This window comes from Carassius auratus, unplaced genomic scaffold (genome assembly GCF_003368295.1).
Source record: "Carassius auratus strain Wakin unplaced genomic scaffold, ASM336829v1 scaf_tig00216570, whole genome shotgun sequence".
NCBI classification, from domain to species: Eukaryota; Metazoa; Chordata; class Actinopteri; order Cypriniformes; family Cyprinidae; genus Carassius; species Carassius auratus.
This window is the reverse complement of record NW_020528638.1, coordinates 688-28,473: the sequence shown is the minus strand read 5'-3', so window position 1 is coordinate 28,473 and position 27,786 is coordinate 688. Positions and strand designations below refer to the sequence as shown.

Here is a 27,786-nt window from a genome sequence, read left to right as displayed (position 1 = left end):
GCAATGAAAGAGTTTGTGCAAAGAATGGTGGAGAGATTGGACATAGATGAGAACAGAGACCGCGTTTCTGTGGTCCAGTACAGTGGAGACACAGAGGTCCATTTCTATCTTAACACGTACACGACAAAGGAAGACATTCTTGACAGTGTCAGAGGTCTGAGGCACAAAGGAGGCAGACCCCTCTACACGGGGGCCGGTCTCCAGTACGTCAGAGACAATGTCTTTACTGCCACCTCTGGCAGCAGGAGACTGGATGGTGTGCCGCAGATACTGGTTTTGCTTAGTGGGGGAAGGTCATCTGACAGTGTTGACGCAGCAGCCTCCTCTCTGAAAGAGCTTGGAGTTTTGACCTTTGGAATAGGATCGAGGGGCTCTGATAGCAGAGAATTGCAGAGAATTTCATCCGACCCCAATTATGCCCTGACCGTGTCCGACTTCAGTGAGCTTCCGAAAGTCCAAGAGCAGCTGCTAGCCTCTGTCAAGGCTGTTGCAATTCCCATCACTCCAACATCACCAGCTGTCACCGGTATGTGCATGGCAGAACGTCATAGTACACTGTGTCTCGCCTTCCTACTTAATGCCCTCCCTTTTTCTTTCCCCTTTGTTTTCTTTATATAAAAATTTGTGAGCAGTGGGAATGTTAGCCAGAGCTTGGACTGTTATTGAGGGGGTGAACTGATATGACATTCTGAAGTTTAATGAACGTTATTGATATTTCTTGCCGTTAATGATGCTGTTTCCCCCCTCCTAGCTGTTTACACCACACCCAGAAGGGACGTAGTCTTTCTTCTGGACGGTTTCAGATGGCACTAGGAATTCTTTCCCAGCTATGCGTGACTTCGTGCAAAGAGTAGTGGAGAAATTCAACATAGAGGCCAACAGAGACCGAGTTTCTGTGGTGCAGTACAGTAGAGACGCTGAGGTCCATTTCTATCTGAACAGCTACACGACAAAGGAAGACGTTCTTGACCGTGTCAGAGGCCTGAGACACAAAGGAGGCAGACCCCTCAACATGGGGGCAGCTCTCCAGTACGTCAGAGACAGTGTCTTTACTGCCACCTCTGGCAGCAGGCGGCTGGAGGGTGTGCCGCAGATACTGGTTTGTTTAGCGGGGGAAGGTCATCTGACAGTGTCGATGCAGCAGCCTCCTCTCTGAAAGAGCTTGGCGTTTCGACCTTTGGAATAGGATCGAGGGGCTCTGATAGCAGAGAATTGCAGAGAATTTCATCCGACCCCAATTACGCTCTGACCGTGTCCGACTTCAGTGAGCTTCCAAAAGTCCAAGAGCAGCTGCTGGCCTCTGTCCAGGATGTTGCAATGCCTGTCACTCCGACTTCTCCGACTCTGACCGGTATGTGCATGGCAGAACTTCACAAGTGCTTTCGGACAGGCTGTGCCTTGTTGATTACTCGCAGCTTAGATAGTCAAAGGAGTAGTGAACTAACGTGATGTTCTAAAGATGTTTTGAAATGTCCGGGTGTTAATGATGCTGTTTTCTTTTCCTAGCTGATGACGCCATACCCAGAAAGGACGTAGTGTTCCTGCTGGACGCATCAGATGGCACTAGAAATACTTTCCCGGCGATGCGTGACTTCGTGCAAAGATTAGTGGAGCAATTCAGCACAGATGCAAACAGAGACCGTGTTGCCGTGGTGCAGTACAGTAGAGACGCAGAGGTCAATTTCTATCTGAATACCTACACAACAAAGGGGGAGATCTTGAACTCTGTCAGAGGTCTGAGGCATAGAGGAGGGAGACCCCTCAACACTGGGGCAGCTCTCCAGTACGTGAGGGACAATGTCTTCACCGCCTCTGCGGGGAGTAGAAAGCAAGCGGGTGTCCCTCAGATTCTCATCCTCCTCAGTGGAGGACGGTCAAGTGATAACATAGATATACCTGCCTCCGCCTTGAAACAGGGCGGGATCTTGATTTTTGGTGTCGGCACCAGAAATTCCAGCAGAGAGGTGCAGAGAATTGCCAATGATCCTACCTATGCACAGTCCATCAATGAATTCTCTGACCTTCCCAGTGTCCAACAGCAGTTTATCAGCTCCCTCAACAATGTGCTTGGTCAAGTCAAGCCGGTGACAGCTACTGTGCCGGGTAAGACAGATTCCCGCATGCCTCTAGAAAACAGTACTCTGAGCTCCTCTTTGCAAAGCGTGCAGTTGACCCTGAACAGTTTAAGTTAGCACTGCATGTGAGCAGAGCCGTGGGAAATTAGGCTAAAAAGCCAAGGGCTTGAACTCTAGTCACTGATACATTTTAAAGTGTTTGTTCATTCACTCGTTAGCTTGCTTTAGGCCAAGTTTTTGTCTTTTGACCAATATAACCTTTAAATTTAGACCTTATTTCACTGCTTCGCATTCATTAAATTTAGGCAGATTTGCTCTGACCAAAACGAGGTATTATTTTAGCAGATGGGACTAACATTTGGCCATCGGATTGGTTGTAAAATAGCTTAAAGGGCGGGAGAGTCTCTTCCCATTTGCTGTTGCCAGCTAGAGCATGCATACACCTACAGAAAATATCAGATGCCAAGTGCTCACGTGACTCTGTGTTCCATTTCATTATCCTTAGCTGAGCGAAAGAGGGATGTGGTGTTCCTGCTGGATGGTTCGGATGGCACTAGGAGCTCTTTCCCTGCGATGCGCGACTTTGTTGAAAGGATGGTGGGGAGACTGAATGTGTCTGAGAACAGAGACCGCGTGTCCGTGGTCCAGTACAGCAGAGATCCAGAGGCCCATTTCTATCTTAACACATACTCAAGAAAGGAGGACATTCTTGACACAGTCAGGGGTCTGAGGCACAAAGGAGGGAGACCCCTCAACACAGGGGCAGCTTTGCAGTACGTGAGGGACAATATATTCACTGCCTCCTCTGGAAGCAGACGTGTAGAAGGTGTGCCCCAGTTACTGATTCTGCTGAGTGGTGGAAGGTCATTTGATAATGTTGATACACCGGCCTCATCCCTGAAGGAGCTGGGAGTGCTTATCTTTGGGATAGGGTCAAGGAGCTCAGACAGCAGCGAACTCCAGAGGATCTCCCATGAGCCTAGTTATGCACTCTCAGTAAGTGATTTTGCTGACCTTCCAAGTGTCCAACAGCAGCTGTTCAGCAACATTGACACAGTATTTGTAGAGGTCACGTCTACCACTACCACGACGATAGGTAAGAAATAAATAAACATGCTTCTTCTACTTCCTCACAGCTTTTAATGTTGTAGTGAGTTGTGCTTTACCTGTAGTTCTAGTTAGTTAGAGAAGGAAAATGATTTCTTCCTGAGTCGTAAATCTTTGCGGGAGGTGAGATGATATCAAAAAACACAGAAAGCAAGATTAATGGCAAAGCATCTACTATGTAATGCAATACGCTGTTTTCCCCTATTCCGTTATTTTTTTCCTTACAATGTCCCCCATCTTACCCGTGACTGTTATTTCTTAGCTGAGGGCCGTAGGCAGAGGAGAGATGTTGTCTTCCTGCTGGATGGATCGGATGGCACTAGGAATGGGTTCCCAGCAATGAAAGAGTTTGTGCAAAGAATGGTGGAGAGATTGGACATAGATGAGAACAGAGACCGCGTTTCTGTGGTCCAGTACAGTGGAGACACAGAGGTCCATTTCTATCTTAACACGTACACGACAAAGGAAGACATTCTTGACAGTGTCAGAGGTCTGAGGCACAAAGGAGGCAGACCCCTCTACACGGGGGCCGGTCTCCAGTACGTCAGAGACAATGTCTTTACTGCCACCTCTGGCAGCAGGAGACTGGATGGTGTGCCGCAGATACTGGTTTTGCTTAGTGGGGGAAGGTCATCTGACAGTGTTGACGCAGCAGCCTCCTCTCTGAAAGAGCTTGGAGTTTTGACCTTTGGAATAGGATCGAGGGGCTCTGATAGCAGAGAATTGCAGAGAATTTCATCCGACCCCAATTATGCCCTGACCGTGTCCGACTTCAGTGAGCTTCCGAAAGTCCAAGAGCAGCTGCTAGCCTCTGTCAAGGCTGTTGCAATTCCCATCACTCCAACATCACCAGCTGTCACCGGTATGTGCATGGCAGAACGTCATAGTACACTGTGTCTCGCCTTCCTACTTAATGCCCTCCCTTTTTTCTTTCCCCTTTGTTTTCTTTATATAAAAATTTGTGAGCAGTGGGAATGTTAGCCAGAGCTTGGACTGTTATTGAGGGGGTGAACTGATATGACATTCTGAAGTTTAATGAACGTTATTGATATTTCTTGCCGTTAATGATGCTGTTTCCCCCCTCCTAGCTGTTTACACCACACCCAGAAGGGACGTAGTCTTTCTTCTGGACGGTTCAGATGGCACTAGGAATTCTTTCCCAGCTATGCGTGACTTCGTGCAAAGAGTAGTGGAGAAATTCAACATAGAGGCCAACAGAGACCGAGTTTCTGTGGTGCAGTACAGTAGAGACGCTGAGGTCCATTTCTATCTGAACAGCTACACGACAAAGGAAGACGTTCTTGACCGTGTCAGAGGCCTGAGACACAAAGGAGGCAGACCCCTCAACATGGGGGCAGCTCTCCAGTACGTCAGAGACAGTGTCTTTACTGCCACCTCTGGCAGCAGGCGGCTGGAGGGTGTGCCGCAGATACTGGTTTTGTTTAGCGGGGGAAGGTCATCTGACAGTGTCGATGCAGCAGCCTCCTCTCTGAAAGAGCTTGGCGTTTCGACCTTTGGAATAGGATCGAGGGGCTCTGATAGCAGAGAATTGCAGAGAATTTCATCCGACCCCAATTACGCTCTGACCGTGTCCGACTTCAGTGAGCTTCCAAAAGTCCAAGAGCAGCTGCTGGCCTCTGTCCAGGATGTTGCAATGCCTGTCACTCCGACTTCTCCGACTCTGACCGGTATGTGCATGGCAGAACTTCACAAGTGCTTTCGGACAGGCTGTGCCTTGTTGATTACTCGCAGCTTAGATAGTCAAAGGAGTAGTGAACTAACGTGATGTTCTAAAGATGTTTTGAAATGTCCGGGTGTTAATGATGCTGTTTTCTTTTCCTAGCTGATGACGCCATACCCAGAAAGGACGTAGTGTTCCTGCTGGACGCATCAGATGGCACTAGAAATACTTTCCCGGCGATGCGTGACTTCGTGCAAAGATTAGTGGAGCAATTCAGCATAGATGCAAACAGAGACCGTGTTGCCGTGGTGCAGTACAGTAGAGACGCAGAGGTCAATTTCTATCTGAATACCTACACAACAAAGGGGGAGATCTTGAACTCTGTCAGAGGTCTGAGGCATAGAGGAGGGAGACCCCTCAACACTGGGGCAGCTCTCCAGTACGTGAGGGACAATGTCTTCACCGCCTCTGCGGGGAGTAGAAAGCAAGCGGGTGTCCCTCAGATTCTCATCCTCCTCAGTGGAGGACGGTCAAGCGATAACATAGATATACCTGCCTCCGCCTTGAAACAGGGCGGGATCTTGATTTTTGGTGTCGGCACCAGAAATTCCAGCAGAGAGGTGCAGAGAATTGCCAATGATCCTACCTATGCACAGTCCATCAATGAATTCTCTGACCTTCCCAGTGTCCAACAGCAGTTTATCAGCTCCCTCAACAATGTGCTTGGTCAAGTCAAGCCGGTGACAGCTACTGTGCCGGGTAAGACAGATTCCCGCATGCCTCTAGAAAACAGTACTCTGAGCTCCTCTTTGCAAAGCGTGCAGTTGACCCTGAACAGTTTAAGTTAGCACTGCATGTGAGCAGAGCCGTGGGAAATTAGGCTAAAAAGCCAAGGGCTTGAACTCTAGTCACTGATACATTTTAAAGTGTTTGTTCATTCACTCGTTAGCTTGCTTTAGGCCAAGTTTTTGTCTTTTGACCAATATAACCTTTAAATTTAGACCTTATTTCACTGCTTCGCATTCATTAAATTTAGGCAGATTTACTCTGACCAAAACGAGGTATTATTTTAGCAGATGGGACTAACATTTGGCCATCGGATTGGTTGTAAAATAGCTTAAAGGGCGGGAGAGTCTCTTCCCATTTGCTGTTGCCAGCTAGAGCATGCATACACCTACAGAAAATATCAGATGCCAAGTGCTCACGTGACTCTGTGTTCCATTTCATTATCCTTAGCTGAGCGAAAGAGGGATGTGGTGTTCCTGCTGGATGGTTCGGATGGCACTAGGAGCTCTTTCCCTGCGATGCGCGACTTTGTTGAAAGGATGGTGGGGAGACTGAATGTGTCTGAGAACAGAGACCGCGTGTCCGTGGTCCAGTACAGCAGAGATCCAGAGGCCCATTTCTATCTTAACACATACTCAAGAAAGGAGGACATTCTTGACACAGTCAGGGGTCTGAGGCACAAAGGAGGGAGACCCCTCAACACAGGGGCAGCTTTGCAGTACGTGAGGGACAATATATTCACTGCCTCCTCTGGAAGCAGACGTGTAGAAGGTGTGCCCCAGTTACTGATTCTGCTGAGTGGTGGAAGGTCATTTGATAATGTTGATACACCGGCCTCATCCCTGAAGGAGCTGGGAGTGCTTATCTTTGGGATAGGGTCAAGGAGCTCAGACAGCAGCGAACTCCAGAGGATCTCCCATGAGCCTAGTTATGCACTCTCAGTAAGTGATTTTGCTGACCTTCCAAGTGTCCAACAGCAGCTGTTCAGCAACATTGACACAGTATTTGTAGAGGTCACGTCTACCACTACCACGACGATAGGTAAGAAATAAATAAACATGCTTCTTCTACTTCCTCACAGCTTTTAATGTTGTAGTGAGTTGTGCTTTACCTGTAGTTCTAGTTAGTTAGAGAAGGAAAATGATTTCTTCCTGAGTCGTAAATCTTTGCGGGAGGTGAGATGATATCAAAAAACACAGAAAGCACGATTAATGGCAAAGCATCTACTATGTAATGCAATACGCTGTTTTCCCCTATTCCGTTATTTTTTTCCTTACAATGTCCCCCATCTTACCCGTGACTGTTATTTCTTAGCTGAGGGCCGTAGGCAGAGGAGAGATGTTGTCTTCCTGCTGGATGGATCGGATGGCACTAGGAATGGGTTCCCAGCAATGAAAGAGTTTGTGCAAAGAATGGTGGAGAGATTGGACATAGATGAGAACAGAGACCGCGTTTCTGTGGTCCAGTACAGTGGAGACACAGAGGTCCATTTCTATCTTAACACGTACACGACAAAGGAAGACATTCTTGACAGTGTCAGAGGTCTGAGGCACAAAGGAGGCAGACCCCTCTACACGGGGGCCGGTCTCCAGTACGTCAGAGACAATGTCTTTACTGCCACCTCTGGCAGCAGGAGACTGGATGGTGTGCCGCAGATACTGGTTTTGCTTAGTGGGGGAAGGTCATCTGACAGTGTTGACGCAGCAGCCTCCTCTCTGAAAGAGCTTGGAGTTTTGACCTTTGGAATAGGATCGAGGGGCTCTGATAGCAGAGAATTGCAGAGAATTTCATCCGACCCCAATTATGCCCTGACCGTGTCCGACTTCAGTGAGCTTCCGAAAGTCCAAGAGCAGCTGCTAGCCTCTGTCAAGGCTGTTGCAATTCCCATCACTCCAACATCACCAGCTGTCACCGGTATGTGCATGGCAGAACGTCATAGTACACTGTGTCTCGCCTTCCTACTTAATGCCCTCCCTTTTTTCTTTCCCCTTTGTTTTCTTTATATAAAAATTTGTGAGCAGTGGGAATGTTAGCCAGAGCTTGGACTGTTATTGAGGGGGTGAACTGATATGACATTCTGAAGTTTAATGAACGTTATTGATATTTCTTGCCGTTAATGATGCTGTTTCCCCCCTCCTAGCTGTTTACACCACACCCAGAAGGGACGTAGTCTTTCTTCTGGACGGTTCAGATGGCACTAGGAATTCTTTCCCAGCTATGCGTGACTTCGTGCAAAGAGTAGTGGAGAAATTCAACATAGAGGCCAACAGAGACCGAGTTTCTGTGGTGCAGTACAGTAGAGACGCTGAGGTCCATTTCTATCTGAACAGCTACACGACAAAGGAAGACGTTCTTGACCGTGTCAGAGGCCTGAGACACAAAGGAGGCAGACCCCTCAACATGGGGGCAGCTCTCCAGTACGTCAGAGACAGTGTCTTTACTGCCACCTCTGGCAGCAGGCGGCTGGAGGGTGTGCCGCAGATACTGGTTTTGTTTAGCGGGGGAAGGTCATCTGACAGTGTCGATGCAGCAGCCTCCTCTCTGAAAGAGCTTGGCGTTTCGACCTTTGGAATAGGATCGAGGGGCTCTGATAGCAGAGAATTGCAGAGAATTTCATCCGACCCCAATTACGCTCTGACCGTGTCCGACTTCAGTGAGCTTCCAAAAGTCCAAGAGCAGCTGCTGGCCTCTGTCCAGGATGTTGCAATGCCTGTCACTCCGACTTCTCCGACTCTGACCGGTATGTGCATGGCAGAACTTCACAAGTGCTTTCGGACAGGCTGTGCCTTGTTGATTACTCGCAGCTTAGATAGTCAAAGGAGTAGTGAACTAACGTGATGTTCTAAAGATGTTTTGAAATGTCCGGGTGTTAATGATGCTGTTTTCTTTTCCTAGCTGATGACGCCATACCCAGAAAGGACGTAGTGTTCCTGCTGGACGCATCAGATGGCACTAGAAATACTTTCCCGGCGATGCGTGACTTCGTGCAAAGATTAGTGGAGCAATTCAGCACAGATGCAAACAGAGACCGTGTTGCCGTGGTGCAGTACAGTAGAGACGCAGAGGTCAATTTCTATCTGAATACCTACACAACAAAGGGGGAGATCTTGAACTCTGTCAGAGGTCTGAGGCATAGAGGAGGGAGACCCCTCAACACTGGGGCAGCTCTCCAGTACGTGAGGGACAATGTCTTCACCGCCTCTGCGGGGAGTAGAAAGCAAGCGGGTGTCCCTCAGATTCTCATCCTCCTCAGTGGAGGACGGTCAAGCGATAACATAGATATACCTGCCTCCGCCTTGAAACAGGGCGGGATCTTGATTTTTGGTGTCGGCACCAGAAATTCCAGCAGAGAGGTGCAGAGAATTGCCAATGATCCTACCTATGCACAGTCCATCAATGAATTCTCTGACCTTCCCAGTGTCCAACAGCAGTTTATCAGCTCCCTCAACAATGTGCTTGGTCAAGTCAAGCCGGTGACAGCTACTGTGCCGGGTAAGACAGATTCCCGCATGCCTCTAGAAAACAGTACTCTGAGCTCCTCTTTGCAAAGCGTGCAGTTGACCCTGAACAGTTTAAGTTAGCACTGCATGTGAGCAGAGCCGTGGGAAATTAGGCTAAAAAGCCAAGGGCTTGAACTCTAGTCACTGATACATTTTAAAGTGTTTGTTCATTCACTCGTTAGCTTGCTTTAGGCCAAGTTTTTGTCTTTTGACCAATATAACCTTTAAATTTAGACCTTATTTCACTGCTTCGCATTCATTAAATTTAGGCAGATTTGCTCTGACCAAAACGAGGTATTATTTTAGCAGATGGGACTAACATTTGGCCATCGGATTGGTTGTAAAATAGCTTAAAGGGCGGGAGAGTCTCTTCCCATTTGCTGTTGCCAGCTAGAGCATGCATACACCTACAGAAAATATCAGATGCCAAGTGCTCACGTGACTCTGTGTTCCATTTCATTATCCTTAGCTGAGCGAAAGAGGGATGTGGTGTTCCTGCTGGATGGTTCGGATGGCACTAGGAGCTCTTTCCCTGCGATGCGCGACTTTGTTGAAAGGATGGTGGGGAGACTGAATGTGTCTGAGAACAGAGACCGCGTGTCCGTGGTCCAGTACAGCAGAGATCCAGAGGCCCATTTCTATCTTAACACATACTCAAGAAAGGAGGACATTCTTGACACAGTCAGGGGTCTGAGGCACAAAGGAGGGAGACCCCTCAACACAGGGGCAGCTTTGCAGTACGTGAGGGACAATATATTCACTGCCTCCTCTGGAAGCAGACGTGTAGAAGGTGTGCCCCAGTTACTGATTCTGCTGAGTGGTGGAAGGTCATTTGATAATGTTGATACACCGGCCTCATCCCTGAAGGAGCTGGGAGTGCTTATCTTTGGGATAGGGTCAAGGAGCTCAGACAGCAGCGAACTCCAGAGGATCTCCCATGAGCCTAGTTATGCACTCTCAGTAAGTGATTTTGCTGACCTTCCAAGTGTCCAACAGCAGCTGTTCAGCAACATTGACACAGTATTTGTAGAGGTCACGTCTACCACTACCACGACGATAGGTAAGAAATAAATAAACATGCTTCTTCTACTTCCTCACAGCTTTTAATGTTGTAGTGAGTTGTGCTTTACCTGTAGTTCTAGTTAGTTAGAGAAGGAAAATGATTTCTTCCTGAGTCGTAAATCTTTGCGGGAGGTGAGATGATATCAAAAAACACAGAAAGCAAGATTAATGGCAAAGCATCTACTATGTAATGCAATACGCTGTTTTCCCCTATTCCGTTATTTTTTTCCTTACAATGTCCCCCATCTTACCCGTGACTGTTATTTCTTAGCTGAGGGCCGTAGGCAGAGGAGAGATGTTGTCTTCCTGCTGGATGGATCGGATGGCACTAGGAATGGGTTCCCAGCAATGAAAGAGTTTGTGCAAAGAATGGTGGAGAGATTGGACATAGATGAGAACAGAGACCGCGTTTCTGTGGTCCAGTACAGTGGAGACACAGAGGTCCATTTCTATCTTAACACGTACACGACAAAGGAAGACATTCTTGACAGTGTCAGAGGTCTGAGGCACAAAGGAGGCAGACCCCTCTACACGGGGGCCGGTCTCCAGTACGTCAGAGACAATGTCTTTACTGCCACCTCTGGCAGCAGGAGACTGGATGGTGTGCCGCAGATACTGGTTTTGCTTAGTGGGGGAAGGTCATCTGACAGTGTTGACGCAGCAGCCTCCTCTCTGAAAGAGCTTGGAGTTTTGACCTTTGGAATAGGATCGAGGGGCTCTGATAGCAGAGAATTGCAGAGAATTTCATCCGACCCCAATTATGCCCTGACCGTGTCCGACTTCAGTGAGCTTCCGAAAGTCCAAGAGCAGCTGCTAGCCTCTGTCAAGGCTGTTGCAATTCCCATCACTCCAACATCACCAGCTGTCACCGGTATGTGCATGGCAGAACGTCATAGTACACTGTGTCTCGCCTTCCTACTTAATGCCCTCCCTTTTTTCTTTCCCCTTTGTTTTCTTTATATAAAAATTTGTGAGCAGTGGGAATGTTAGCCAGAGCTTGGACTGTTATTGAGGGGGTGAACTGATATGACATTCTGAAGTTTAATGAACGTTATTGATATTTCTTGCCGTTAATGATGCTGTTTCCCCCCTCCTAGCTGTTTACACCACACCCAGAAGGGACGTAGTCTTTCTTCTGGACGGTTCAGATGGCACTAGGAATTCTTTCCCAGCTATGCGTGACTTCGTGCAAAGAGTAGTGGAGAAATTCAACATAGAGGCCAACAGAGACCGAGTTTCTGTGGTGCAGTACAGTAGAGACGCTGAGGTCCATTTCTATCTGAACAGCTACACGACAAAGGAAGACGTTCTTGACCGTGTCAGAGGCCTGAGACACAAAGGAGGCAGACCCCTCAACATGGGGGCAGCTCTCCAGTACGTCAGAGACAGTGTCTTTACTGCCACCTCTGGCAGCAGGCGGCTGGAGGGTGTGCCGCAGATACTGGTTTTGTTTAGCGGGGGAAGGTCATCTGACAGTGTCGATGCAGCAGCCTCCTCTCTGAAAGAGCTTGGCGTTTCGACCTTTGGAATAGGATCGAGGGGCTCTGATAGCAGAGAATTGCAGAGAATTTCATCCGACCCCAATTACGCTCTGACCGTGTCCGACTTCAGTGAGCTTCCAAAAGTCCAAGAGCAGCTGCTGGCCTCTGTCCAGGATGTTGCAATGCCTGTCACTCCGACTTCTCCGACTCTGACCGGTATGTGCATGGCAGAACTTCACAAGTGCTTTCGGACAGGCTGTGCCTTGTTGATTACTCGCAGCTTAGATAGTCAAAGGAGTAGTGAACTAACGTGATGTTCTAAAGATGTTTTGAAATGTCCGGGTGTTAATGATGCTGTTTTCTTTTCCTAGCTGATGACGCCATACCCAGAAAGGACGTAGTGTTCCTGCTGGACGCATCAGATGGCACTAGAAATACTTTCCCGGCGATGCGTGACTTCGTGCAAAGATTAGTGGAGCAATTCAGCATAGATGCAAACAGAGACCGTGTTGCCGTGGTGCAGTACAGTAGAGACGCAGAGGTCAATTTCTATCTGAATACCTACACAACAAAGGGGGAGATCTTGAACTCTGTCAGAGGTCTGAGGCATAGAGGAGGGAGACCCCTCAACACTGGGGCAGCTCTCCAGTACGTGAGGGACAATGTCTTCACCGCCTCTGCGGGGAGTAGAAAGCAAGCGGGTGTCCCTCAGATTCTCATCCTCCTCAGTGGAGGACGGTCAAGCGATAACATAGATATACCTGCCTCCGCCTTGAAACAGGGCGGGATCTTGATTTTTGGTGTCGGCACCAGAAATTCCAGCAGAGAGGTGCAGAGAATTGCCAATGATCCTACCTATGCACAGTCCATCAATGAATTCTCTGACCTTCCCAGTGTCCAACAGCAGTTTATCAGCTCCCTCAACAATGTGCTTGGTCAAGTCAAGCCGGTGACAGCTACTGTGCCGGGTAAGACAGATTCCCGCATGCCTCTAGAAAACAGTACTCTGAGCTCCTCTTTGCAAAGCGTGCAGTTGACCCTGAACAGTTTAAGTTAGCACTGCATGTGAGCAGAGCCGTGGGAAATTAGGCTAAAAAGCCAAGGGCTTGAACTCTAGTCACTGATACATTTTAAAGTGTTTGTTCATTCACTCGTTAGCTTGCTTTAGGCCAAGTTTTTGTCTTTTGACCAATATAACCTTTAAATTTAGACCTTATTTCACTGCTTCGCATTCATTAAATTTAGGCAGATTTGCTCTGACCAAAACGAGGTATTATTTTAGCAGATGGGACTAACATTTGGCCATCGGATTGGTTGTAAAATAGCTTAAAGGGCGGGAGAGTCTCTTCCCATTTGCTGTTGCCAGCTAGAGCATGCATACACCTACAGAAAATATCAGATGCCAAGTGCTCACGTGACTCTGTGTTCCATTTCATTATCCTTAGCTGAGCGAAAGAGGGATGTGGTGTTCCTGCTGGATGGTTCGGATGGCACTAGGAGCTCTTTCCCTGCGATGCGCGACTTTGTTGAAAGGATGGTGGGGAGACTGAATGTGTCTGAGAACAGAGACCGCGTGTCCGTGGTCCAGTACAGCAGAGATCCAGAGGCCCATTTCTATCTTAACACATACTCAAGAAAGGAGGACATTCTTGACACAGTCAGGGGTCTGAGGCACAAAGGAGGGAGACCCCTCAACACAGGGGCAGCTTTGCAGTACGTGAGGGACAATATATTCACTGCCTCCTCTGGAAGCAGACGTGTAGAAGGTGTGCCCCAGTTACTGATTCTGCTGAGTGGTGGAAGGTCATTTGATAATGTTGATACACCGGCCTCATCCCTGAAGGAGCTGGGAGTGCTTATCTTTGGGATAGGGTCAAGGAGCTCAGACAGCAGCGAACTCCAGAGGATCTCCCATGAGCCTAGTTATGCACTCTCAGTAAGTGATTTTGCTGACCTTCCAAGTGTCCAACAGCAGCTGTTCAGCAACATTGACACAGTATTTGTAGAGGTCACGTCTACCACTACCACGACGATAGGTAAGAAATAAATAAACATGCTTCTTCTACTTCCTCACAGCTTTTAATGTTGTAGTGAGTTGTGCTTTACCTGTAGTTCTAGTTAGTTAGAGAAGGAAAATGATTTCTTCCTGAGTCGTAAATCTTTGCGGGAGGTGAGATGATATCAAAAAACACAGAAAGCAAGATTAATGGCAAAGCATCTACTATGTAATGCAATACGCTGTTTTCCCCTATTCCGTTATTTTTTTCCTTACAATGTCCCCCATCTTACCCGTGACTGTTATTTCTTAGCTGAGGGCCGTAGGCAGAGGAGAGATGTTGTCTTCCTGCTGGATGGATCGGATGGCACTAGGAATGGGTTCCCAGCAATGAAAGAGTTTGTGCAAAGAATGGTGGAGAGATTGGACATAGATGAGAACAGAGACCGCGTTTCTGTGGTCCAGTACAGTGGAGACACAGAGGTCCATTTCTATCTTAACACGTACACGACAAAGGAAGACATTCTTGACAGTGTCAGAGGTCTGAGGCACAAAGGAGGCAGACCCCTCTACACGGGGGCCGGTCTCCAGTACGTCAGAGACAATGTCTTTACTGCCACCTCTGGCAGCAGGAGACTGGATGGTGTGCCGCAGATACTGGTTTTGCTTAGTGGGGGAAGGTCATCTGACAGTGTTGACGCAGCAGCCTCCTCTCTGAAAGAGCTTGGAGTTTTGACCTTTGGAATAGGATCGAGGGGCTCTGATAGCAGAGAATTGCAGAGAATTTCATCCGACCCCAATTATGCCCTGACCGTGTCCGACTTCAGTGAGCTTCCGAAAGTCCAAGAGCAGCTGCTAGCCTCTGTCAAGGCTGTTGCAATTCCCATCACTCCAACATCACCAGCTGTCACCGGTATGTGCATGGCAGAACGTCATAGTACACTGTGTCTCGCCTTCCTACTTAATGCCCTCCCTTTTTTCTTTTCCCTTTGTTTTCTTTATATAAAAATTTGTGAGCAGTGGGAATGTTAGCCAGAGCTTGGACTGTTATTGAGGGGGTGAACTGATATGACATTCTGAAGTTTAATGAACGTTATTACTATTTCTTGCCGTTAATGATGCTGTTTCCCCCCTCCTAGCTGTTTACACCACACCCAGAAGGGACGTAGTCTTTCTTCTGGACGGTTCAGATGGCACTAGGAATTCTTTCCCAGCTATGCGTGACTTCGTGCAAAGAGTAGTGGAGAAATTCAACATAGAGGCCAACAGAGACCGTGTTTCTGTGGTGCAGTACAGTAGAGACGCTGAGGTCCATTTCTATCTGAACAGCTACACGACAAAGGAAGACGTTCTTGACCGTGTCAGAGGCCTGAGACACAAAGGAGGCAGACCCCTCAACATGGGGGCAGCTCTCCAGTACGTCAGAGACAGTGTCTTTACTGCCACCTCTGGCAGCAGGCGGCTGGAGGGTGTGCCGCAGATACTGGTTTTGTTTAGCGGGGGAAGGTCATCTGACAGTGTCGATGCAGCAGCCTCCTCTCTGAAAGAGCTTGGCGTTTTGACCTTTGGAATAGGATCGAGGGGCTCTGATAGCAGAGAATTGCAGAGAATTTCATCCGACCCCAATTACGCTCTGACCGTGTCCGACTTCAGTGAGCTTCCAAAAGTCCAAGAGCAGCTGCTGGCCTCTGTCCAGGATGTTGCAATGCCTGTCACTCCGACTTCTCCGACTCTGACCGGTATGTGCATGGCAGAACTTCACAAGTGCTTTCGGACAGGCTGTGCCTTGTTGATTACTCGCAGCTTAGATAGTCAAAGGAGTAGTGAACTAACGTGATGTTCTAAAGATGTTTTGAAATGTCCTGGTGTTAATGATGCTGTTTTCTTTTCCTAGCTGATGACGCCATACCCAGAAAGGACGTAGTGTTCCTGCTGGACGCATCAGATGGCACTAGAAATACTTTCCCGGCGATGCGTGACTTCGTGCAAAGATTAGTGGAGCAATTCAGCATAGATGCAAACAGAGACCGTGTTGCCGTGGTGCAGTACAGTAGAGACGCAGAGGTCAATTTCTATCTGAATACCTACACAACAAAGGGGGAGATCTTGACCTCTGTCAGAGGTCTGAGGCATAGAGGAGGGAGACCCCTCAACACTGGGGCAGCTCTCCAGTACGTGAGGGACAATGTCTTCACCGCCTCTGCGGGGAGTAGAAAGCAAGCGGGTGTCCCTCAGATTCTCATCCTCCTCAGTGGAGGACGGTCAAGCGATAACATAGATACACCTGCCTCCGCCTTGAAACAGGGCGGGATCTTGATTTTTGGTGTCGGCACCAGAAATTCCAGCAGAGAGGTGCAGAGAATTGCCAATGATCCTACCTATGCACAGTCCATCAATGAATTCTCTGACCTTCCCAGTGTCCAACAGCAGTTTATCAGCTCCCTCAACAATGTGCTTGGTCAAGTCAAGCCGGTGACAGCTACTGTGCCGGGTAAGACAGATTCCCGCATGCCTCTAGAAAACAGTACTCTGAGCTCCTCTTTGCGAAGCGTGCAGTTGACCCTGAACAGTTTAAGTTAGCACTGCATGTGAGCAGAGCCGTGGGAAATTAGGCTAAAAAGCCAAGGGCTTGAACTCTAGTCACTGATACATTTTAAAGTGTTTGTTCATTCACTCGTTAGCTTGCTTTAGGCAAAGTTTTTGTCTTTTGACCAATATAACCTTTAAATTTAGACCTTATTTCACTGCTTCGCATTCATTAAATTTAGGCAGATTTACTCTGACCAAAACGAGGTATTATTTTAGCAGATGGGACTAACATTTGGCCATCGGATTGGTTGTAAAATAACTTAAAGGGCGGGAGAGTCTCTTCCCATTTGCTGTTGCCAGCTAGAGCATGCATACACCTACAGAAAATATCAGATGCCAAGTGCTCACGTGACTCTGTGTTCCATTTCATTATCCTTAGCTGAGCGAAAGAGGGATGTGGTGTTCCTGCTGGATGGTTCGGATGGCACTAGGAGCTCTTTCCCTGCAATGCGCGACTTTGTTGAAAGGATGGTGGGGAGACTGAATGTGTCTGAGAACAGAGACCGCGTGTCCGTGGTCCAGTACAGCAGAGATCCAGAGGCCCATTTCTATCTTAACACATACTCAAGAAAGGAGGACATTCTTGACACAGTCAGGGGTCTGAGGCACAAAGGAGGGAGACCCCTCAACACAGGGGCAGCTTTGCAGTACGTGAGGGACAATATATTCACTGCCTCCTCTGGAAGCAGACGTGTAGAAGGTGTGCCCCAGTTACTGATTCTGCTGAGTGGTGGAAGGTCATTTGATAATGTTGATACACCGGCCTCATCCCTGAAGGAGCTGGGAGTGCTTATCTTTGGGATAGGGTCAAGGAGCTCAGACAGCAGCGAACTCCAGAGGATCTCCCATGAGCCTAGTTATGCACTCTCAGTAAGTGATTTTGCTGACCTTCCAAGTGTCCAACAGCAGCTGTTCAGCAACATTGACACAGTATTTGTAGAGGTCACGTCTACCACTACCACGACGATAGGTAAGAAATAAATAAACATGCTGCTTCTACTTCCTCACAGCTTTTAATGTTGTAGTGAGTTGTGCTTTACGATATCGAAAAACACAGAAAGCACGATTAATGGCAAAGCATCTACTATGTAATGCAATACGCTGTTTTCCCCTATTCCGTTATTTTTTTCCTTACAATGTCCCCCATCTTACCCGTGACTGTTATTTCTTAGCTGAGGGCCGTAGGCAGAGGAGAGATGTTGTCTTCCTGCTGGATGGATCGGATGGCACTAGGAATGGGTTCCCAGCAATGAAAGAGTTTGTGCAAAGAATGGTGGAGAGATTGGACATAGATGAGAACAGAGACCGCGTTTCTGTGGTCCAGTACAGTGGAGACACAGAGGTCCATTTCTATCTTAACACGTACACGACAAAGGAAGACATTCTTGACAGTGTCAGAGGTCTGAGGCACAAAGGAGGCAGACCCCTCTACACGGGGGCCGGTCTCCAGTACGTCAGAGACAATGTCTTTACTGCCACCTCTGGCAGCAGGAGACTGGATGGTGTGCCGCAGATACTGGTTTTGCTTAGTGGGGGAAGGTCATCTGACAGTGTTGACGCAGCAGCCTCCTCTCTGAAAGAGCTTGGAGTTTTGACCTTTGGAATAGGATCGAGGGGCTCTGATAGCAGAGAATTGCAGAGAATTTCATCCGACCCCAATTATGCCCTGACCGTGTCCGACTTCAGTGAGCTTCCGAAAGTCCAAGAGCAGCTGCTAGCCTCTGTCAAGGCTGTTGCAATTCCCATCACTCCAACATCACCAGCTGTCACCGGTATGTGCATGGCAGAACGTCATAGTACACTGTGTCTCGCCTTCCTACTTAATGCCCTCCCTTTTTTCTTTTCCCTTTGTTTTCTTTATATAAAAATTTGTGAGCAGTGGGAATGTTAGCCAGAGCTTGGACTGTTATTGAGGGGGTGAACTGATATGACATTCTGAAGTTTAATGAACGTTATTACTATTTCTTGCCGTTAATGATGCTGTTTCCCCCCTCCTAGCTGTTTACACCACACCCAGAAGGGACGTAGTCTTTCTTCTGGACGGTTCAGATGGCACTAGGAATTCTTTCCCAGCTATGCGTGACTTCGTGCAAAGAGTAGTGGAGAAATTCAACATAGAGGCCAACAGAGACCGTGTTTCTGTGGTGCAGTACAGTAGAGACGCTGAGGTCCATTTCTATCTGAACAGCTACACGACAAAGGAAGACGTTCTTGACCGTGTCAGAGGCCTGAGACACAAAGGAGGCAGACCCCTCAACATGGGGGCAGCTCTCCAGTACGTCAGAGACAGTGTCTTTACTGCCACCTCTGGCAGCAGACGGCTGGAGGGTGTGCCGCAGATACTGGTTTTGTTTAGCGGGGGAAGGTCATCTGACAGTGTCGATGCAGCAGCCTCCTCTCTGAAAGAGCTTGGCGTTTTGACCTTTGGAATAGGATCGAGGGGCTCTGATAGCAGAGAATTGCAGAGAATTTCATCCGACCCCAATTACGCTCTGACCGTGTCCGACTTCAGTGAGCTTCCAAAAGTCCAAGAGCAGCTGCTGGCCTCTGTCCAGGATGTTGCAATGCCTGTCACTCCGACTTCTCCGACTCTGACCGGTATGTGCATGGCAGAACTTCACAAGTGCTTTCGGACAGGCTGTGCCTTGTTGATTACTCGCAGCTTAGATAGTCCAAGGAGTAGTGAACTAACGTGATGTTCTAAAGATGTTTTGAAATGTCCTGGTGTTAATGATGCTGTTTTCTTTTCCTAGCTGATGACGCCATACCCAGAAAGGACGTAGTGTTCCTGCTGGACGCATCAGATGGCACTAGAAATACTTTCCCGGCGATGCGTGACTTCGTGCAAAGATTAGTGGAGCAATTCAGCATAGATGCAAACAGAGACCGTGTTGCCGTGGTGCAGTACAGTAGAGACGCAGAGGTCAATTTCTATCTGAATACCTACACAACAAAGGGGGAGATCTTGACCTCTGTCAGAGGTCTGAGGCATAGAGGAGGGAGACCCCTCAACACTGGGGCAGCTCTCCAGTACGTGAGGGACAATGTCTTCACCGCCTCTGCGGGGAGTAGAAAGCAAGCGGGTGTCCCTCAGATTCTCATCCTCCTCAGTGGAGGACGGTCAAGCGATAACATAGATACACCTGCCTCCGCCTTGAAACAGGGCGGGATCTTGATTTTTGGTGTCGGCACCAGAAATTCCAGCAGAGAGGTGCAGAGAATTGCCAATGATCCTACCTATGCACAGTCCATCAATGAATTCTCTGACCTTCCCAGTGTCCAACAGCAGTTTATCAGCTCCCTCAACAATGTGCTTGGTCAAGTCAAGCCGGTGACAGCTACTGTGCCGGGTAAGACAGATTCCCGCATGCCTCTAGAAAACAGTACTCTGAGCTCCTCTTTGCGAAGCGTGCAGTTGACCCTGAACAGTTTAAGTTAGCACTGCATGTGAGCAGAGCCGTGGGAAATTAGGCTAAAAAGCCAAGGGCTTGAACTCTAGTCACTGATACATTTTAAAGTGTTTGTTCATTCACTCGTTAGCTTGCTTTAGGCAAAGTTTTTGTCTTTTGACCAATATAACCTTTAAATTTAGACCTTATTTCACTGCTTCGCATTCATTAAATTTAGGCAGATTTACTCTGACCAAAACGAGGTATTATTTTAGCAGATGGGACTAACATTTGGCCATCGGATTGGTTGTAAAATAACTTAAAGGGCGGGAGAGTCTCTTCCCATTTGCTGTTGCCAGCTAGAGCATGCATACACCTACAGAAAATATCAGATGCCAAGTGCTCACGTGACTCTGTGTTCCATTTCATTATCCTTAGCTGAGCGAAAGAGGGATGTGGTGTTCCTGCTGGATGGTTCGGATGGCACTAGGAGCTCTTTCCCTGCAATGCGCGACTTTGTTGAAAGGATGGTGGGGAGACTGAATGTGTCTGAGAACAGAGACCGCGTGTCCGTGGTCCAGTACAGCAGAGATCCAGAGGCCCATTTCTATCTTAACACATACTCAAGAAAGGAGGACATTCTTGACACAGTCAGGGGTCTGAGGCACAAAGGAGGGAGACCCCTCAACACAGGGGCAGCTTTGCAGTACGTGAGGGACAATATATTCACTGCCTCCTCTGGAAGCAGACGTGTAGAAGGTGTGCCCCAGTTACTGATTCTGCTGAGTGGTGGAAGGTCATTTGATAATGTTGATACACCGGCCTCATCCCTGAAGGAGCTGGGAGTGCTTATCTTTGGGATAGGGTCAAGGAGCTCAGACAGCAGCGAACTCCAGAGGATCTCCCATGAGCCTAGTTATGCACTCTCAGTAAGTGATTTTGCTGACCTTCCAAGTGTCCAACAGCAGCTGTTCAGCAACATTGACACAGTATTTGTAGAGGTCACGTCTACCACTACCACGACGATAGGTAAGAAATAAATAAACATGCTGCTTCTACTTCCTCACAGCTTTTAATGTTGTAGTGAGTTGTGCTTTACGATATCGAAAAACACAGAAAGCACGATTAATGGCAAAGCATCTACTATGTAATGCAATACGCTGTTTTCCCCTATTCCGTTATTTTTTTCCTTACAATGTCCCCCATCTTACCCGTGACTGTTATTTCTTAGCTGAGGGCCGTAGGCAGAGGAGAGATGTTGTCTTCCTGCTGGATGGATCGGATGGCACTAGGAATGGGTTCCCAGCAATGAAAGAGTTTGTGCAAAGAATGGTGGAGAGATTGGACATAGATGAGAACAGAGACCGCGTTTCTGTGGTCCAGTACAGTGGAGACACAGAGGTCCATTTCTATCTTAACACGTACACGACAAAGGAAGACATTCTTGACAGTGTCAGAGGTCTGAGGCACAAAGGAGGCAGACCCCTCTACACGGGGGCCGGTCTCCAGTACGTCAGAGACAATGTCTTTACTGCCACCTCTGGCAGCAGGAGACTGGATGGTGTGCCGCAGATACTGGTTTTGCTTAGTGGGGGAAGGTCATCTGACAGTGTTGACGCAGCAGCCTCCTCTCTGAAAGAGCTTGGAGTTTTGACCTTTGGAATAGGATCGAGGGGCTCTGATAGCAGAGAATTGCAGAGAATTTCATCCGACCCCAATTATGCCCTGACCGTGTCCGACTTCAGTGAGCTTCCGAAAGTCCAAGAGCAGCTGCTAGCCTCTGTCAAGGCTGTTGCAATTCCCATCACTCCAACATCACCAGCTGTCACCGGTATGTGCATGGCAGAACGTCATAGTACACTGTGTCTCGCCTTCCTACTTAATGCCCTCCCTTTTTTCTTTTCCCTTTGTTTTCTTTATATAAAAATTTGTGAGCAGTGGGAATGTTAGCCAGAGCTTGGACTGTTATTGAGGGGGTGAACTGATATGACATTCTGAAGTTTAATGAACGTTATTACTATTTCTTGCCGTTAATGATGCTGTTTCCCCCCTCCTAGCTGTTTACACCACACCCAGAAGGGACGTAGTCTTTCTTCTGGACGGTTCAGATGGCACTAGGAATTCTTTCCCAGCTATGCGTGACTTCGTGCAAAGAGTAGTGGAGAAATTCAACATAGAGGCCAACAGAGACCGTGTTTCTGTGGTGCAGTACAGTAGAGACGCTGAGGTCCATTTCTATCTGAACAGCTACACGACAAAGGAAGACGTTCTTGACCGTGTCAGAGGCCTGAGACACAAAGGAGGCAGACCCCTCAACATGGGGGCAGCTCTCCAGTACGTCAGAGACAGTGTCTTTACTGCCACCTCTGGCAGCAGACGGCTGGAGGGTGTGCCGCAGATACTGGTTTTGTTTAGCGGGGGAAGGTCATCTGACAGTGTCGATGCAGCAGCCTCCTCTCTGAAAGAGCTTGGCGTTTTGACCTTTGGAATAGGATCGAGGGGCTCTGATAGCAGAGAATTGCAGAGAATTTCATCCGACCCCAATTACGCTCTGACCGTGTCCGACTTCAGTGAGCTTCCAAAAGTCCAAGAGCAGCTGCTGGCCTCTGTCCAGGATGTTGCAATGCCTGTCACTCCGACTTCTCCGACTCTGACCGGTATGTGCATGGCAGAACTTCACAAGTGCTTTCGGACAGGCTGTGCCTTGTTGATTACTCGCAGCTTAGATAGTCAAGGAGTAGTGAACTAACGTGATGTTCTAAAGATGTTTTGAAATGTCCTGGTGTTAATGATGCTGTTTTCTTTTCCTAGCTGATGACGCCATACCCAGAAAGGACGTAGTGTTCCTGCTGGACGCATCAGATGGCACTAGAAATACTTTCCCGGCGATGCGTGACTTCGTGCAAAGATTAGTGGAGCAATTCAGCATAGATGCAAACAGAGACCGTGTTGCCGTGGTGCAGTACAGTAGAGACGCAGAGGTCAATTTCTATCTGAATACCTACACAACAAAGGGGGAGATCTTGACCTCTGTCAGAGGTCTGAGGCATAGAGGAGGGAGACCCCTCAACACTGGGGCAGCTCTCCAGTACGTGAGGGACAATGTCTTCACCGCCTCTGCGGGGAGTAGAAAGCAAGCGGGTGTCCCTCAGATTCTCATCCTCCTCAGTGGAGGACGGTCAAGCGATAACATAGATACACCTGCCTCCGCCTTGAAACAGGGCGGGATCTTGATTTTTGGTGTCGGCACCAGAAATTCCAGCAGAGAGGTGCAGAGAATTGCCAATGATCCTACCTATGCACAGTCCATCAATGAATTCTCTGACCTTCCCAGTGTCCAACAGCAGTTTATCAGCTCCCTCAACAATGTGCTTGGTCAAGTCAAGCCGGTGACAGCTACTGTGCCGGGTAAGACAGATTCCCGCATGCCTCTAGAAAACAGTACTCTGAGCTCCTCTTTGCGAAGCGTGCAGTTGACCCTGAACAGTTTAAGTTAGCACTGCATGTGAGCAGAGCCGTGGGAAATTAGGCTAAAAAGCCAAGGGCTTGAACTCTAGTCACTGATACATTTTAAAGTGTTTGTTCATTCACTCGTTAGCTTGCTTTAGGCAAAGTTTTTGTCTTTTGACCAATATAACCTTTAAATTTAGACCTTATTTCACTGCTTCGCATTCATTAAATTTAGGCAGATTTACTCTGACCAAAACGAGGTATTATTTTAGCAGATGGGACTAACATTTGGCCATCGGATTGGTTGTAAAATAACTTAAAGGGCGGGAGAGTCTCTTCCCATTTGCTGTTGCCAGCTAGAGCATGCATACACCTACAGAAAATATCAGATGCCAAGTGCTCACGTGACTCTGTGTTCCATTTCATTATCCTTAGCTGAGCGAAAGAGGGATGTGGTGTTCCTGCTGGATGGTTCGGATGGCACTAGGAGCTCTTTCCCTGCAATGCGCGACTTTGTTGAAAGGATGGTGGGGAGACTGAATGTGTCTGAGAACAGAGACCGCGTGTCCGTGGTCCAGTACAGCAGAGATCCAGAGGCCCATTTCTATCTTAACACATACTCAAGAAAGGAGGACATTCTTGACACAGTCAGGGGTCTGAGGCACAAAGGAGGGAGACCCCTCAACACAGGGGCAGCTTTGCAGTACGTGAGGGACAATATATTCACTGCCTCCTCTGGAAGCAGACGTGTAGAAGGTGTGCCCCAGTTACTGATTCTGCTGAGTGGTGGAAGGTCATTTGATAATGTTGATACACCGGCCTCATCCCTGAAGGAGCTGGGAGTGCTTTATCTTTGGGATAGGGTCAAGGAGCTCAGACAGCAGCGAACTCCAGAGGATCTCCCATGAGCCTAGTTATGCACTCTCAGTAAGTGATTTTGCTGACCTTCCAAGTGTCCAACAGCAGCTGTTCAGCAACATTGACACAGTATTTGTAGAGGTCACGTCTACCACTACCACGACGATAGGTAAGAAATAAATAAACATGCTTCTTCTACTTCCTCACAGCTTTTAATGTTGTAGTGAGTTGTGCTTTACCTGTAGTTCTAGTTAGTTAGAGAAGGAAAATGATTTCTTCCCGAGTCGTAAATCTTTGCGGGAGGTGAGATGATATCGAAAAAACACAGAAAGCACGATTAATGGCAAAGCATCTATACTATGTAATGCAATACGCTGTTTTCCCCTATTCCGTTATTTTTTTCCTTACAATGTCCCCCATCTTACCCGTGACTGTTATTTCTTAGCTGAGGGCCGTAGGCAGAGGAGAGATGTTGTCTTCCTGCTGGATGGATCGGATGGCACTAGGAATGGGTTCCCAGCAATGAAAGAGTTTGTGCAAAGAATGGTGGAGAGATTGGACATAGATGAGAACAGAGACCGCGTTTCTGTGGTCCAGTACAGTGGAGACACAGAGGTCCATTTCTATCTTAACACGTACACGACAAAGGAAGACATTCTTGACAGTGTCAGAGGTCTGAGGCACAAAGGAGGCAGACCCCTCTACACGGGGGCCGGTCTCCAGTACGTCAGAGACAATGTCTTTACTGCCACCTCTGGCAGCAGGAGACTGGATGGTGTGCCGCAGATACTGGTTTTGCTTAGTGGGGGAAGGTCATCTGACAGTGTTGACGCAGCAGCCTCCTCTCTGAAAGAGCTTGGAGTTTTGACCTTTGGAATAGGATCGAGGGGCTCTGATAGCAGAGAATTGCAGAGAATTTCATCCGACCCCAATTATGCCCTGACCGTGTCCGACTTCAGTGAGCTTCCGAAAGTCCAAGAGCAGCTGCTAGCCTCTGTCAAGGCTGTTGCAATTCCCATCACTCCAACATCACCAGCTGTCACCGGTATGTGCATGGCAGAACGTCATAGTACACTGTGTCTCGCCTTCCTACTTAATGCCCTCCCTTTTTTCTTTTCCCTTTGTTTTCTTTATATAAAAATTTGTGAGCAGTGGGAATGTTAGCCAGAGCTTGGACTGTTATTGAGGGGGTGAACTGATATGACATTCTGAAGTTTAATGAACGTTATTACTATTTCTTGCCGTTAATGATGCTGTTTCCCCCCTCCTAGCTGTTTACACCACACCCAGAAGGGACGTAGTCTTTCTTCTGGACGGTTCAGATGGCACTAGGAATTCTTTCCCAGCTATGCGTGACTTCGTGCAAAGAGTAGTGGAGAAATTCAACATAGAGGCCAACAGAGACCGTGTTTCTGTGGTGCAGTACAGTAGAGACGCTGAGGTCCATTTCTATCTGAACAGCTACACGACAAAGGAAGACGTTCTTGACCGTATCAGAGGCCTGAGACACAAAGGAGGCAGACCCCTCAACATGGGGGCAGCTCTCCAGTACGTCAGAGACAGTGTCTTTACTGCCACCTCTGGCAGCAGGCGACTGGAGGGTGTGCCGCAGATACTGGTTTTGCTTAGCGGAGGAAGGTCATCTGACAGTGTTGATGCAGCAGCCTCCTCTCTGAAAGAGCTTGGCATTTTGACTTTTGGAATAGGATCCAGGCGCTCTGATAGCAGAGAATTGCAGAGAATTTCATACGAACCTAATTATGCTATGACTGTGTCCGACTCAGTGAGCTTCCAAAAGTCCAAGAGCAGCTGGCTGGCCTCTGTCCAGGATGTTGCAATGCCTGTCACCCCAACTTCTCCGACTCTGACCGGTATGTGCATGGCAGATCTTCATAAGAGCCTGCTGACAGCTGTGCCTTGTTGATTACTCGCAGCTTAGGTAGTCCAAAGTGGTAGTAGAGCTAACGTGATGTGATGTAATGCACTCTCAGTGAGTGAGTTTGCTTATCTTCCCAGTTAGACCTGCAGTTTTTCACTAGCATTTATACAGTATTGTAAATCACAACTACAGTAATCCGTAAGAAATTTATAAACCATTTTTGCTGTAGTTCCTTTTAGGTATTATGATGTCAGCTAAAGGTAAGTATCTGCTGTCATGATTAAACTTTTTAGTTTCATATATTGTGCTTTACCATGCTAAAATCATGAATGTTATCTAAAGGTTTGTGGCTTGTTAAGGAGAGATGTACTGTTCTCTTTTGGTTCAACAAAATGAGCCAAAAAATTTCTAGACTTTCACTAATGGAGGGTCCAACATCGTATCTATTGATCTATTGAAATTTTACATGTATTTCTTCATTCATACTTTTTCTTCCTGGAATATGCAATATATGAATATAAATATCCAAATTTCTTTAGTTTTTCCTAATCTATTCTAATAAACATTTAGTAAATGGAAACATTAATTTTTTGTGCTTTTTGAGAACTTCATATTTAATATCAAATGTGTGTAGACCAGTGTTGCTCAGTCTGCGTTGACTGAATAATTGATTTTTTTTTTTGTATTAAGATTTATTATCTAATTATTTATTATTTAATTTGTCTTTTTACATTAAATTCATTTCCCATGTTTAAATGCATATATGTTACCCTGAACAACAAAACCAGTCATAAGGATCTTTTTATTTATTGATTATTTATGCATCATCTGAAAGATAAATAAGCATTCCATTGATATATGGAAATATTGTATTGGACATTATTTATCTGAGATACAACTATTTGAAAATCTGAATCTAAGGATAAAAAAATCCCTTTAAAGTGGTCTAAATGAAATCCTTAGTAATGCATAATACTAATACACAAATTATTAAGTTTTGATATATTTACCAGCAGAAAATGTACAAACTATCATCATGGAACATGATCTTTACTTAATACCCAATGATTGCATAAAAGAAAAATCGATAAATCTTATTATTATCTCCATATAATGTATTGCTAGCTATTACTACAAGTATATCCATGCTATTTATGATTGGTTTTGTGTTCCAGGGTCACACATATCAAATATGTTAGTATGGTTACTTTCCAAGTTTACAATTTTTCAAGGTTGCAGTGTTTCGAATAGAGCTGTTAATCGCATTCGAATATCAAGCGCATCTTGTCAGTAAAGCCGGTGTAGCAGTCGATTCTGTTCCCTCGGAATGTCGATCTTTTCCCCTCGGGTTGCCAGGTCCGTGTAATAAACCAAACAAATAGTTAATCAAACATTTCCCAAAGTAGCCTAATTCCGCGGATTTGGCAACGTTCCGCATGCAAATACACCAAACACACCTGGATGTAAGGAAAGCAAAGGGACAAATTTCTTGCTACACTGCAGCATAGTAAAATTATTCTCACACTCCTGTTTATGTTATTATTTTTTTTATATTCATCTTGCAGTTGTTCCGTTATTTTTGTCTCATGTTTTTACATTTCAAGTTGAAAAACCTCTCGTCTTAAATTTATTTTCAAGTTTAAGATTTAGGACGGTATTTTGAACTATTGACTTGCCGTACATCCAGTCACGCTTCTTGCGCACGCTAGTTCTGATCGTACGTATAGTAACTCGGCAACTACGCAAGAATTGTAGTATGTTTGCGTAAAGGGGAACAGACATTCCGAGGGGAACAGAATCGACTGCTACACCGGTCCCGTGATTAGTAGTAAATCTCCATCACCTGGGGCATGTTCAAGTTCAAAACGGTGCGCAACGTTTTGCTACGGTTTCCGGATTGAACGTCATGTTTCCTGGAAACGGCGTGCACCGG

The 27,786-nt window shown here is 47.2% G+C and overlaps 1 protein-coding gene across 1 annotated transcript; it reads left to right on the top strand.

Annotated features, from left to right (window-relative positions):
* On the top strand, positions 1 to 25,845 carry LOC113098497 (uncharacterized; the record flags this gene model as incomplete). The annotated part of the gene is given in 33 exon segments (XM_026263604.1): positions 1 to 526; positions 752 to 798; positions 800 to 1,106; positions 1,109 to 1,351; positions 1,507 to 2,103; positions 2,581 to 3,171; positions 3,445 to 4,044; positions 4,271 to 4,870; positions 5,026 to 5,622; positions 6,100 to 6,690; positions 6,964 to 7,563; positions 7,790 to 8,389; positions 8,545 to 9,141; positions 9,619 to 10,209; positions 10,483 to 11,082; positions 11,309 to 11,908; positions 12,064 to 12,660; positions 13,138 to 13,728; positions 14,002 to 14,601; positions 14,828 to 15,427; positions 15,583 to 16,179; positions 16,657 to 17,247; positions 17,450 to 18,049; positions 18,276 to 18,875; positions 19,031 to 19,627; positions 20,105 to 20,695; positions 20,898 to 21,497; positions 21,724 to 22,323; positions 22,478 to 23,074; positions 23,552 to 23,961; positions 23,963 to 24,143; positions 24,420 to 25,019; positions 25,246 to 25,845. Coding segments are annotated over 33 exon segments (17,815 nt in total), but the record flags the coding sequence as incomplete, so codon positions are not given.
* Between the last annotated feature and the right edge of the window lie 1,941 nt (positions 25,846 to 27,786).